Genomic DNA, 14774 nt, shown 5'->3' with positions numbered 1-14774 from the left:
TGGATGATCACACTTACGTTTTCAAGGAACAAAGAACATACTTTTATGTACCAAATGCTTATTGTGACATCCCCATTTTTCACGGCCAAAAATGACCGATTTTGTTTATGCTTTATAAAAATCAGAGTACTACTTTTAATAAAAATGTTGCGGAATTTGTTCCCAGTAAAACATGATAAATATGTTATCAAAGCATTTCTGAAGAAATGTATTTTTATTCATTTTAAAGCATTTGGGATGTCATCGTCAATACAGAAACATAAGCATAAACAAAACTTACATTCATTATCACTAGTGATCTATATCTCCTTAATCTCTCAGTGTAATGTGACTTCATATCAACACCTGTGATATAAATGAACTGAGTGGGTCAGGTTGGGAAACCTGGTGAGTACATAGGGTTTTCAACCCACAATAATATAATTATTATGTTTAATCATCAAACAGTTAAACCAATTACCCATCCTCATTATCTTCTTTACTCTTAAGGGATTACCCTAAGAATCAGCTACTCGTTGTTAATTCATTCTTAAGGATCATCCTAAGGAATTGGCATGAAATCCATCATTGCCAGGGTTTACTCAACTGGCACTAAATCCTTAGCTGCTAGGATTTTCTCAACAGACACTAAATCCATAGCTGCCAGGGCTATTTCGTTTATCGACAGTATCCACTCGCAATACATGTCAATGGGTTTTTAGAGTACACCGGTGAACACATCGTTCACAACACCTACAGGTTGCGAGTCTGCTAGTGTTCCACTGGACTGAATAGAATAGTCCATGGTTGTCATACATACTCTGCTGAATGACGGGGCCATCATTTGGGAAAAAGGCTTCTCACATCGTCCACCTCTCACCCTCACCTCACGGTCTATTTCACCTCTCAACTCATCATCCATCTATTACATCTACCCATGTTTTACCCCAATATTATCGTAGATATAAAATACATATACAGTTTAAATCATTTAAAACATGTATAAAATCGTTCATCCAACATAGATAGCAATTATATAGATGATATTCACACATAGCACGTAGTTTATATAAAATACTTCATATCTATGTGTAAGATGAAAGGGACCATGCACTCACTTGTAAAGGTGGTGATTCCGAACTCAGACAGCGCTTCTCTTCTTAAAAAAAATAATTTCCTTCGACGAAACCTACTATTATTACCAGTAGAGTTTAGTCTATTATTCGCCGAGACTAATTAATAGTCTAGCTATTATTACTATTATACAAGCGTTAAATACCACTCAATATAACTCATAATAATAGCCCAAATAATTATTTTAAGGTACTAATAATGTTACTATAATTAAATAAAAGTTATATTAAATATAGTATAGGCGTAGCTCACTTACAACGGGTTTTTATTAAAAATCGGGCTTCGCTGGAGCAGCGTTTCCGAGCGGAAAGCTTTTCTTCTCGGAGCCGTTGGGCGCTCCGGGGCTTTCTTCTCGTGCTAGGGAGGTTCCCTAGACTTGGGAGGGTTTTAGGGAGGTTAGAGAGAGAAATAAATGCTTATGGTGTGAAGAAATAATGAAGGGTTCACCCTTTATTTATAGAGATTTTATAGTAAAGTAGCCGCTAAGTTTCGTCCGTATCTTTCCGCGTACGAGCTCCGTTTTCTACGTTTTTTATATCCACGTATTGGTATTTATGAGGACTACAACTTTCATTTAGACCTCGTCGGCTAATTCTCCTTCTATCTCAGATTTACAAAAAACCGTATCGTATTTATCACGCTCGAAGAGTAGCGACTAAGCTTCGTCCATATTTTTCGCATACGAGCTCCATTTCCAACTTTATTTATATCCATGCATTGGTATTTACGAGTACTAAAACTTTCATTTAGACCTCGTTGGCTAATTCTCATTCTATCTCGGATTTATAAAACTGTATCGAATTTATCGCGCTCAAAGAGTAGCGACTAAGCTTCGTCCATATCTTTCGCATACGAGCTCCGTTTCCGACGTTATTTATATTCATGCGTTGGTATTTACGAGTACTACAACTTTCATTTAGACCTCGTTGGCTAATTCTTAATCTATCTCGGATTTACAAAACTGTATCGAATTTGTCGCGCTCGAAAAGTAGAGACTAAGCTTCATCCATAACTTTCGCATACGAGTTCCGTTTTTTACTGTATTTTTATTGTTTAACTCCTATTAACTATATCTTCATTTCTCATTTAGATTATTTTGGCTGAAAATCGACCGATCTAAAATTCGAATTTTCGGGTTGTGCACTACTATGCTAAATCTTAGAAAAATCATAACTTCCTCATATGAAGTCAGATTTGCGCGTTCTTTTTATGGACACTCTCGGTTTAACATTTTCTATGACTCTTGTTTAGATCGTTAAGGCTAAAAGTCTCTCTATCGTAAATTTACTATTTACACTTCCCGGTGCCGTGTCGGTTCCGTGGTCATAACTTCTTCATTATAACTCGGATTTCGGCGCTCTTTATATGTACGGAAACCTTGTAACATATACTACAACTTGGTTAAGATTATTTATTCTAAGTAATCTTTTGCCGAAAAGTCGTTTTCGACCCCTATTATCTTTAAATTGACTAGTTCGGATCTACGGATGTTACACTTATGAACTCACCAACTTAAATGTTGATACTTTTTCCAACCACTTGTATTCTCAAGAAATTAGTAGACAGGTAGCCCCCACATGTGTCACGAAGACGGAGTGTAGTAACAACACGTCTTATCTTTTGCTATAATTTTTATGTGAAACAATCAATGTTTTGAACAAAATGTAAATTATATATTTTCAATATAATGGTTGTGTTGCTTTGATTACTATTATTCACTTATTATGATAATATACATGATGTTATTCGCCCCTGAACGTTTCCTCCTTTCGGGTTTGGGGGTATGACATAATGTTATTAAAAGAGGGGCGTATGTGGTTCCTTTATTGTGCCTTAATACCCTGATGGCTACCTCCTACAGCTTCTCATCGTCCCTCAATCAATCAAGCAAGAAATCAACGGTGAACGATCCAAAGTCACTCCTTAGGCTCTTCCTAGGTTCTCACACTTCTCTTCCATCAGCTGCTGAAGAACTCCTCATGATGCCAACTATCTACCTCCTGAATATTGTCATATTCACTTAGTAGTTGTCTCCCATCATCAAGAGTTCCACAAAGCACAAAGCAAGCAACATTCAAGCATTCAATCACCTCTACCAACACATAAAACCACTCTAACATACAACTCCAATTGCTCTATCCACAACTCAAAGGCATTACCGATCTCAGGCAACCCTACCTCTCGTGGGTATTTAACTACTCTCTCAATAGATTCCTCAAATGCACATCTAGGTGTCTCCCCTAGATTACTCCTCTACTCGAAGCTCTATCTAAAAGATTCCTACTAGATACTCCTACTCAACATATACTCAGGGCAAATAACATATGGCAACAACTCCTAGGCTAAGGCATCACAAATTAGGCAACTCTAGCCCTAAAATATGAAATACCTAGCCTATCCTCTAGCATGCATCCCTAACATCTCATGACTATCTCATAACACAAACAAGTAAGGGTATTTTGGGAAATCACCGTTTGGGCTCTGGCTGATTGTACTGTAACAGCCCGGAATTTCAGGTATTGTTATAATTATGTTTTTGGGTGTTTTAAGAGGGGACTCGGCGAGTTGGAGCCTAGACTCGCCGAGTAGGATCGCGGATCTGGTCGCGGGTTCGCGACTGGACTCAACGAGTCCGGATATGGACTCGGCGAGTCTGCGCTGTTTAGCGAAAACCCTAACCGTTCAGGTTTGGGACGTATATGAGGGATCTTATGGCCGTCATTGTTCACCCTAGCCTTCTGAGAGAAACCCTATTTCGATTGTGAGCATCTGGAGCTAGGTTGAAGACCATTATTGATTTTGGAAGTGTTGTTTTGCAAGGAAGAAGAGGCTTGGTTAAGGGAACAACAAGAGAAGCCACGTTCTGAGGATTTGGGGACACAGAGAGCACGTTATTTAGGTAATATTTCGAGTGCATTCTCTTATGTTGATGTGTATATGGATTTAGGGTTTATGGAACCCTTTTGTGGCTAGATTGAATGTTACCTTAGTTCCCCAAGCGATTGGAACCCTGTATTGGGACCTTTGGAGGTCCAGAATGTCCCATGCCTGAGCATTTCGGGAATCAATGGAGGTTTTGGATTGGAATCCTTATGCCTTATGTCAAAATGTAAATTATGAGTCATGGGGTGTATTATGAGCACCGAAATGAGGACATTACATGATGAATCAGTCTAGGAAGGCCAGACCTATGAATGGTCGGAGCAGTTCTGACCTTAGAAAGCAGTTTGAGCGGTTGCATGGCATGGACTCGCCGAGTTCGATGAACAGACTCGGCGAGTAGCTTGAAGATTAACTGGGACTCGTCGAGTTGTTCTTCAGACTCGGCGAGTTGAGTCGGGGTGGCCCCGCAATTCTTCCAGGAGGAACTCGTCGAGTCAAGGAGGATACTCGACGAGTAGAAAGGGAATCTTAGAGAATTGGTGAGGACGTCTAGACTCGCCGAGTCGCCCTAGCACTCGCCGAGTCCGGTCAAGTTGACCGTTGACCGTTGACCGTTGACCAGAGTTGACCTATGTCTGACTTCTTAGGGATAGTCAAACTTAGAAGATAAAAGTGTTAATAAGAGATATATGATGTTATAGGGAGATTGTAGCTCGGCGGATCGAGCACGAGTGATTTCGGGATTTGCTAGCTTTCGATATTCACGAGGTGAGTCTTCTCACTATACTGTACCCGGAAGGGTTTGACTGTATGACCGGAAGGTCAGATATGATATGTGATATATGTGCTATATGTGGTAAGTTATTTGTTATACGTGCTATGTATGTTATGGGCCGGAAGGCGATTATGTTACGGGCCGGAAGGCATTATGTTATGGGCCGGAAGGCGTTGTGTTATGGACCGGAAGGTCGGCGTGGGTAGGACCGGAAGGTTTACCCAGCAGGGACGGAAGTCCCCTGAGACACATGGACCGGAAGGTCAGGGCCTGGAAAGGCGTATGTGCGTAAGTTGTATATTGGGGAACTCACTAAGCATTTATGCTTACAGTTGTTATGTATGTGTTTCAGGTACTAGCGAGGACCGTGGGAAGGCGCCGGCGTGATCTGTACACACTGAAGGATGTTTTGTGCTCTTGGGATTTAGATGATTTGTATTTTGACATGACACTTGAAATGTTTATGCCTTGTTTTGAATGAAAATACTATATTTTGAAATGAAAATTTTGTTTGAAAATTTACGGTGTTACATGTACACACTGCTCCGACTAGTTTTCTCTTTAAAATCTTACTCGTTTTTAGTAAAATCATTTCTTTTCTGAAAATTTTCTCAAATCCTCAGTTTGAGTCCGTACATACCCGAGAGTACATCTGAATCCCTCAAACCAAGGCTCTGATACCAACTTGTAACACCGTAATTTTCAAACAATTTTTTTATTCACATAAATCTCATCAACACGTTTCACAAAATCCCCAATTGTCAAATTATCGAAAACACAAATTCATAATTGTTTGAATAAAATCCAGGATCCTCAAAAACATAACTCCATCTCGTGTGTACAATCAAGCTGGCGCCTTCCCACGATCCTGAGAAGTACCTGAAACACATATCACATAACACGGTAAACATGAAGCTTAGTGAGTTCCCCAAAATACCACACACATCTCATTAGCCTCTCATGGCTATACTCAAATAAGACCCTCTGGTTATTGTGTCTCAGTGGAACCCTCCGGTCCCACAACTCGGGAGGACCCTCCGGTCCTAACTCAGTAAAGCTCAGAATAATACACAACATAAATCACAAAGACATAATGCAGGATATCACAATACTCAATATAAGCACACAAGACCCTCCGGTCACACAAAATTACCACTCAAGGTAAGTAGAGTGAGAATAATCACCTCATAAGCAAGCAAATAAACCTCGTACACGAATCACCAATGTAGCCTCCGCCTAACACATATGATAATTATCTCTAATTAGCACTTCAATCACAACTCTAAATAAACCAAACTATTTTCTCTCTCCAACTCTTGGTATGGGTAAAAGACCATTTTACCCCTCCATGGTCCTCATAATCCATGACTTAACCAAACCCTAAAGTCAACAGAAGTCAACAGCCCATGCTGACCTGATTTGTCGAGTATAGCTTCTGAACTCATCATATCTCCCAGAATTAGTACATCGTGAAAACCCGAGTCAACTCGTCGAGTTGCTAGCCAACTCGTTGAGTCCATACAATGTCCAGAAGACCAGAAAACCCCACCTACTTGTCGAGTTGTCCCATCAACTCGTCGAGTCCACTCTGAATCCTAAGACGGGTAAGACCCATTCAAGGCGTCGATTTGTCTCATCAACTCGACGAGTCTGTAATGCGTCCAAACCATCGGGGTAAACCCTAACCGATTCATCGAGTTGTCTCATCAACTCGTCGAGTCCCCTAAGTCTATTTCCTCATTCAGACGATTTTGGACATAAATAAGGTCTCATACTCTAGATCTAGCCTCCTAAGGTTGAATCATCTCGTATAACTACAAGCTTTGCATTCATGCATGGCATATAGGGCTCAAAATGCCAAAACAAGCTCCATAAAGATCTTTATGCTTGAAGACTTGCCCAAATCTTGATAAAGCTCGAATCTTTGGGCTCATAGGGACTCATATAGCTCAGATCTATAGTCTCAAATCCCATGACCAGCTCAACAACTCCAAACCAAAACATAGATGGGATAATGCCCATAAAACTCTCTAGAAAGAGATCTAACAAAAGGAATGATCAATGAGATAGCTTTTTACCTCCAATTGACAGCTAGCACCGAAAGAACATTGGACCCAAAGCTTCTTCTTGTTCTAAACCTTCTTGCTCTTCATTCCTCTTCTAAAAATGCACTTGAACACAAGATCCTTAGCCTTTCTCTCTCTCTCTCTCTCTCTCCCTCTCTCTCTCTTTCTCATAACGACTACAACTCATCTAGGGTTTCTCTCAGTGTGTCTAAATGGTTAGGGAGGCAGAAATGAGGGCTTAAGGGCCTTTAAATAGGGTGCAAGCCCTAAAATTAGGGTTTTCTCAATACAGACTCAACTCGTTGAGTCGAGCCCTTCGACTTGACGAGTAGGCTTTAAAATTCGCGAGGGCCAGCTCAGCCCCAATACGACGAGCCTGCATCCTTCCTTCCAACCATCACTTACAGCTTTAAAGCAGACATAGTACTTAGAAAGCAAAGTTGTGGAATCTGGCATGATGTCTACATCCATCCTCACAGTAGACCCAAGGTTTGTCCTCAGATTTTCATGACCATATGACCATAATCTCCCATAATGTTCAATTAGATTTCCTTCAATTTCTTGTAATTCAAATTTCTTTGCATTTCCGCATTGCCCCACACTTACATTTATATTGAATGTTGTTGAAACTTTAGCTTTCGTCTTCCTAACACTCATTTTTGGCTTCTTTGTAATTTCACTCATAAATTGTTTGCATAACCACTTATAAGTTACTATGGACCCAAACTTAAACACCTTGCTACAATTATGTTCACTAACTAGAGATTTTATCTGAAAACTCTTCTCTTTAGTCATCCAAGAGGCCTAAAGTCTAAATGGACAAGTAGGCGACTTGTTTTTCTTTTGCAACACTTAACTAAAAAACTTTGGGAGTCATTTTTTTCAAACCAAAGATCATATCCATTAGCAACTACATAGTTGCTCAACATGTTTTTAAGCTCATCAGGGTTAGAAAGTCGCATACCTAACAATGGATTCATCTGATTCCATGGTTGTCTATCATCATGCATAGGGTATTGAGGTTCAACATCTACATTTACTGTATGTAGACAAAGTTTGTGTAAGAACCTATCATCCATGGTTTTGTTGGTTGGGAACGGATATTCAACATTATCTTCTTCATGGTCAACAGAATAAGTGTCTAACAAGACTGATGAGTCTTCATCCTCTTCACAGTTGTAGTCTTGATCTTCATTTTCCTCTTCCTCAATCCATTCAAAGATTGGTTCATTCTGGTGTTCCACATACACATTCATTCTCCTCTCATTTGCATAAGACAAATCCAAAAAATTCTTTGTAATCACCGTCATTCACCAGTATATGAATTCCCTGACTTAAAGACTATTGTGGACGACAAAAGTAGATGTCTTTGCTTCTACTTCTGGTGAGCTTGTGAAGGAATTGCATGAACTCCTCGTACTCAAATGCACTGAAGTCAACATCTCGCACTAATTGTCTTTCGGGATCAAAATATACTAATGGGTTGGGTGCAAACGTTCCATTGTAGTGGAAATCAACTACAATGAAGTTTCGATCAGTGAGACATTATGATGAAGCAATTATAGAGACCAATTGAAGATTGAAGGAGACAAAATCGGGGGTTAATGAGACTTCGTGCCCTAATCGAACGTAAGGACCAAATGAGACTTCACTCTTAACTTTAATGAGGAGGGAAGGCAAAATTGGGGCCAACATGCCACCTCATTAGCCATGAAGGATAAAAAAAGCCACCTCAGACCGATTCAACCGTTAAAACCAGCTAATATCGGTCATAAGGTGACAAATTACACAAATCAACAATTTAAATGGCTATTAGAGCACGAAAAAAAGTTTTTAGTGACTGACCAATAGCAATAGTTTGTTACCCTCTCAAGTCATTATTCCAAACTTTTACTCAAATTATAAATAAATATAAATCACATGGACAAAAAATGTAGTTTACTCTAACGCCTTGTTCCCGAGTTTTTTGTAAATTCATTAAAGGAAAGGAAAGTAAAATTTTGATATAAAGAAAGGGAGGTGAAAGAAAATATTCATTATTCCGTATTCCTGAGTTCGAAGGAAATGAAAGGAAAATTTTAAGTTTTTATGTTCCCGAGTTAGAAATAAAAAAAAATAAAACTTAAAATCTCACTTTCTTCCTAAATCCGTCCAATTTGGAAGGAAAATATGACTCAAAAATCATTTTACTCCCCTCACTTTTCTTCTATTAACGAAACTCGGAAACACGATTTTCCTTCGACACCGCTCACTTTCCCTTCGTATCTTCTCATTTCTCACTTTTACTTAAGAACAAGGCGCAAGGAAAAGTTTAAAGATGTTTTTCCTTTCTTTTCTTTTTCCTTTTTTCTTTTTTCTTTTTTTGGTAAAAATCTACCGATGTTTAACGGCTTAACGATAACGGCCTAGAGTTACGACGTCGTAGCAAGCAATTGTGCAAGTAGCTGTAAGAGTAAGCGAAGTAAAACTCTTGGCTAGTACTGTTGTCGAGAACCAGAAATTATCATCGCATTCACCACAAAAAAAACCCTAAAAAAACCAACACCAAATACACGAATCCCCAATCGGGGAGATAAGAGATTCAGAATGGCGATTTCTGGTGATTTTAGGGTCTCTGCTGCATTAGGCCCTTCTCCTACGAATCCCCTCCGTATCAGTTTACCACCTAAGGTCTGAACTCTAAAACCACTCTCTTGGCTGTATTTCGATTTTGTGTATGTGAATTTAAAGAGACATCTGTTAGTGCTGATAGTTCAGATCCATGGCTATTTATTGTTGATTTTGGTACATTATTGCGTGAATTTGGGAAATATTTAATGAAATCGAATCATAAATATGGTTCGGTGTATCTGCGTATCGTTTCGAAATAGGGTTTTGTTTTGTGGATTTGAGAGTATTTGGTCTATCTGGTACCTCTGACATTCACTCTTGTATATACTTAAGATTTTGGTAAACGTTAGGTTTTATATGTAGTGATTTTTACTATTTTCTATGAAACCACAATGAGTTTTTCTTCCCTTGAGCACTTGACCTTTTTCTGGAGTGATTTTGCACTTTCCTGTAGAACACAATGTGTATCCCTTGATGGTAGTCTTGCTAGAGGATCCACCTGGACTGAATCTCTTTGTTCTAACAGACTGAAAGTCAACTTAGTTCAACTTATAGTTATAGCATCCCAGTTTCTTTTATTCCTATTACAACGTTGTAATTTGAAAAATCTACCCAATTATAGCAATGTCATCCAAACACAAAGCAATTTTCGCTATATAATTGATTAGATTCTTCAAAGTCAATTGTTTCAATATGAAAGAAATTGAAAGTAAAAACATTAATACCATTGAATTTGATGATTATAACTCTTCTATATCTATTGATCATTAAAGATTATTCTAGATAATTCCATCTTGAATACAGATAGATCATGTTAACTTCCTAAACGCGGGACCCACTCTTTCCGAAACTACAACACCTAAATGGTCAACCTCAATAACCCACACCCACAACACACGCTGCAACTCCAAACGACCTCTCACCTTCATGAACGACTATGAAATGTCCACAAGCTCCTTCAATCAAGATGCAGAAAGCTTCCTTTTAAACGCCATAAACATGGGTTTCTTTGAACGTTTAAGTCTAGCATGGAAAATTGTCTTTCCATCTCCATCAATGATCAAGAACTCAAATGCAAGTGTTGCTAAACAAAGGCTGAAAATGATTCTCTTTTCAGACAGATGTGCTGTAAGTGAAGAAGCTAAACAGAAGATTGTTAGTAATATAGTGAAAACCCTTTCGGATTTTGTGGTGATTGAGTCTCAAGATAAAGTCCAGCTCAGCGTGGCAACGGACCCCGCTATGGGGACGATTTATTCGGTGACTGTGCCTGTGAGGCGTGTGAAAGCAGAGTATCAAGAAGAAGATGGTGAAGGGACAATTATGAATGTGGAGTATAAGGATAATGGAGTGGATTCTGGTTCTATGGATGTGAAGTTTGATTTTTATGTTCCTGAGTGAAAGATGTTTGTGAGTTTGATTTGGGTGATTGGGAGAATTGAAATTGAAAATCATGTGGGAAAGATTATTGATTGATTCCCTTGTTTGATGGTGGCTGAAATTTGTTATAATTTATAGCAGATCTTGTAAATATTCATATGCTTTAAATTTCAGTCTTCTACTTTGCTAGAGCCTTTTATAATTTTTTGTTCTTATAACTTTGGTCATGTTATCATCTCATGATTAGGAGTTGTTTCGTAAGAATGTTTGTGTAATAAACCAAAGTTAGGGCTCAAGACGCCATCTAAGCTTCATAATCACATTTTTTACCATGTAGATGTATAAAGTTCAACATATTAGCAATAGAACATAAAACTATGTATTTCATCATTAATTCGAGATTAGTGAATCTAGGGAGTGATTCACCATTGATGGAAGCTCAAACTTAACAACAAAGCATTCAAATAAAGAGACTACCTTTAAGGATTTGACACTTGAATTTGATGCTTCATAATTTTGAATCCTTCTTCAAACATTGAGCTCTCATATAAACATTCCTCATTCACGATTAATCCCATAATTCCTCATATTTGCAACATAAACCGTAGCTAGAAATAGTTTCTAGTTAACCCCAAACTTTAAATATGTGTACAATCAAGGCCCAACACTGGCTAAGGAGGTTAAATCCAAGTTAGAACCTCCATTCTAATTCTTGAAAAGTCAACTCCTAGCTTCAAACTATTTTAATTATAACTTTTCAATTAAACATTTTTTAAATTAATTATATTACTGAAATTAAATAGAAAATTAATTTATTTTATGAAATCTACACTTAAAAGGTTAAAACTTTTAGTACCATATTGTGGGTGTTACGTGAATCCCACTTATCTTAATGAAAATTTGCATAAAGATATGTAAATGGCATAATCGTAAGATTTTATATCTTTGAGGGTCAAAAACACTTCGGTTGAAAACTTAGGAAATTAGCCTATTGGCTTAAACAAGCATTTGTAGGTGGAACTTAAAATTCAACCACTATAATATGCATATTAACCTTCAATTCTTACCATACCATAACCTTCACAATATCAATTCCCTTTCTCAAGCATTTGACCTCAATTTGATGCACCCATCTAGTCACCAGGGATGTATCACTATCCAGAAATGCTCTATATTACATAGAGCAAATCAATACCAAACCCAACTCTAATCCTAACCCATACCCAACTTGATTTTACGCATTTGAAACATTGCAAGAACATTTATTCCAATCTCAACCCCATTTTGATTCCAGTTCCTTAACCTGGTCCGAAGATGAACCTGAGCGTCAAGCTGACCCGAAGAAAAAAGGAAGGTCGACAACCAACCTTGGACCCCGAATGAAGAGAAGGCGTTAGTAGAAGCATGACTTGACATTTTGGAGGATCGGACGATGAAGATGGAAATACTTTATGTAAAAGTGTGAAAAAAATTTCTTGACCGAATGAAGAAAGGCAAATACCACACGAAAGATCAAATATATTCGAAATAGAGGAATACAAACAAACTTGCAATGGAGTTCAATGATGTGTTTGTCAACGTGACACATTTTTGGCCAAGCGGTGCTAACGATGTACAAATCCTAGCAAAAGCTCAAATATTATCGCAAAGCAAAGAAGAAGGAATTAAAAAAAAATACTAAGATTTGGTTAGTTGTGAAGGATAAAAAAAATGTCTTCAAATTCAAACATCAAAAAATTTCATGGGTGGCTCAAAAAAGAACCAAAATATTGAGTTAGGCATCAACAAAGATGACATTATGAAATTCCAATGTCGAGCAATCCTATGGGAAGATATCAAGCCAAGAGAATGCAAAAGGATGTGGAATGTTCTTCAAGACATGGTGAGGATATGATAGTGGGGCTCCATAGGTTAAATGACAATATACAAAAAAATGTTGCAAATTGATCAAGAAAACGAAAAAAAAAAAAAAAAAGAATGTGATTATAAGACGTTTCTAAAATGGACGAGAATGAATGTTGAATTGTGATGAAGGTGAAGATGAAATTTACGAAGAAATATAACTGGGAAGATTTGTAGGAGTTATGTTTTAAGTCTTTTAAGTCATGCGTGCAATGTTTTAAAAATCAATTAGAATCAACCGGTTGAATCGATTGGATCGAGAATCAGAGAAGGGAGTAGCTTAACTAGCATTGGTTTTAAGCCTATTTCTGGACCATAACAAACCGATCAATTTTTACAAAAACCCAGTTAATCCAGTTAAATTGAATTGTTAAAACCCGACTGAACCGGTTAAACTGAATAAAAACACATGAAAATGAGACATTGTGCATAACAAACTTTGGTGGCCCATTTCACATCTATTTAGACTTCTCTTATCACTATGTACATAATTTGTTAACAGTTGGTTGCATATTCATTCTTTGCAATTTCAGAGAGTGAATATGAGATAATCATATAACTTTTGACATGATTTATAATGCTCATATTAGCCAATTTTATAGACCCTTTATAATGAAGCATAATTCTTATGTATTGGATCTTTGATAAGTTTTTCTCTATAGCGTGTGATCTTGTTACAAGTTAGCCCAATTGACTAACAATATGTCTAACAAAGAGCTACTAACAAAAAGTTCATGTGTTCTATCTCAAACATATACTAACCCGTCGTTCCAAAAAAAATGTTATGAAGATTTTTGATGTATTTGTATTCATATGAAACTACATTTTGATTTTGGTGCTACATTTTATGTTTCTTTTTGATATATTTGGATATATATATATATATATATATATATATATATATATAGGGCTAGGTTATTTTGTTTTTTATATTTATTGTGTGCTAGAATGCACAAATAGAAATTTAGTAAATTAAATAATTATAGATATTAAATGATTTCCATAATTATATGTATATTAAATGATATCCATAATTATAATTCTCTTTTTATGGAAACTAATTAAATCTGTCGTTAATACCAGCAATCACACTCTTTCAGAATGAATTTGCATATAGGTTTCTATATATGAGTTCGTACTTTGTTTCAAGACTCAATCACTTAAAATACAATAAAGTTGTATGAAATACGAAGAACGAGAGTGTATTCTACTAGAATACACTTTCATTCTGCTGCAATACACTCTCATTCTTCTAGATATGAATTTATTCTGAAAAAATATTATTGTTAACATTAATGATGAATTTAATTAGTTTCCATAAAAATATGGATAACATTTAATATACATATAATTAATACTAAATTCCTATTGGTGCATTCTAGCATACAATAGTTATGAAATATATTTGAACCTACCTCTCTCTCTCTCTCTCTCTATATATATATATATATATATATATATATATATATATATATATATATGTATGCTGTAAAATAATAAAAACATAAAAATTATAGAAATCAGGTTGTGTGACAGTCGAATCAGAAACCAATTATCATATTAGTTCAACAAAAAAACAGACTTTCAAAACATTGAATGCATGTAGTGTTGGTAAGGTGGATGACAAAAAAATGAGATGACTTGGTTGGCAAAATATCACACCTTCAGCCTTAAGGGGTGTTTGCCTGTTTGTGATAGCTTTTCAAAACAACTTATTGATTTATTGACCTTTTGAAAAGCCAATAAATAAAAAAAAATAGAAAACTCAAAAACATTTTTCAGAATAGATTTTTAGCTTTTAAAAAACAGATTTTAGAAAGCATGTAAATTTTGACATTTTGAAATTGTTTTTGGTTTTTTAACCAAAATAACTTCAAAAAGAAAATTTTAAACCAAATATTTTTTTAACTTATTGAATTTTTTAGTCGATCCAAACATTTTTTAGAAACTCATTTTATCACTACTGTTGATATAACTCAATAAGCACTTGAAAACACTTAAGGGTGTTTGGGATTTCATCTAAGAACTTCTTTTTAATTTATTGA

General features: G+C 36.6%; 1 protein-coding gene across 1 annotated transcript; it reads left to right on the top strand.

Moving 5' to 3' along the window:
• The first annotated feature begins 9305 nt into the window (after positions 1-9305).
• MINE1 (homolog of bacterial MinE 1) lies at positions 9306-11029 on the top strand. Its single transcript, XM_079015647.1, has 2 exons — positions 9306-9507; positions 10252-11029. The coding sequence occupies exons 1-2, from the start codon at positions 9424-9426 to the stop codon at positions 10846-10848; spliced, it is 681 nt and encodes a 226-aa protein (XP_078871773.1). The 5' UTR covers positions 9306-9423; the 3' UTR covers positions 10849-11029.
• Positions 11030-14774: the final 3745 nt, after the last annotated feature.

Source organism: Lactuca serriola, chromosome 8 (assembly GCF_051521515.1).
Source record: "Lactuca serriola cultivar US96UC23 chromosome 8, Lser_US96UC23_V15, whole genome shotgun sequence".
Taxonomy (NCBI): domain Eukaryota; kingdom Viridiplantae; phylum Streptophyta; class Magnoliopsida; order Asterales; family Asteraceae; genus Lactuca; species Lactuca serriola.
Note: the sequence above shows the minus strand (reverse complement) of the source record. Positions and strands in the feature narration are given on the sequence as shown.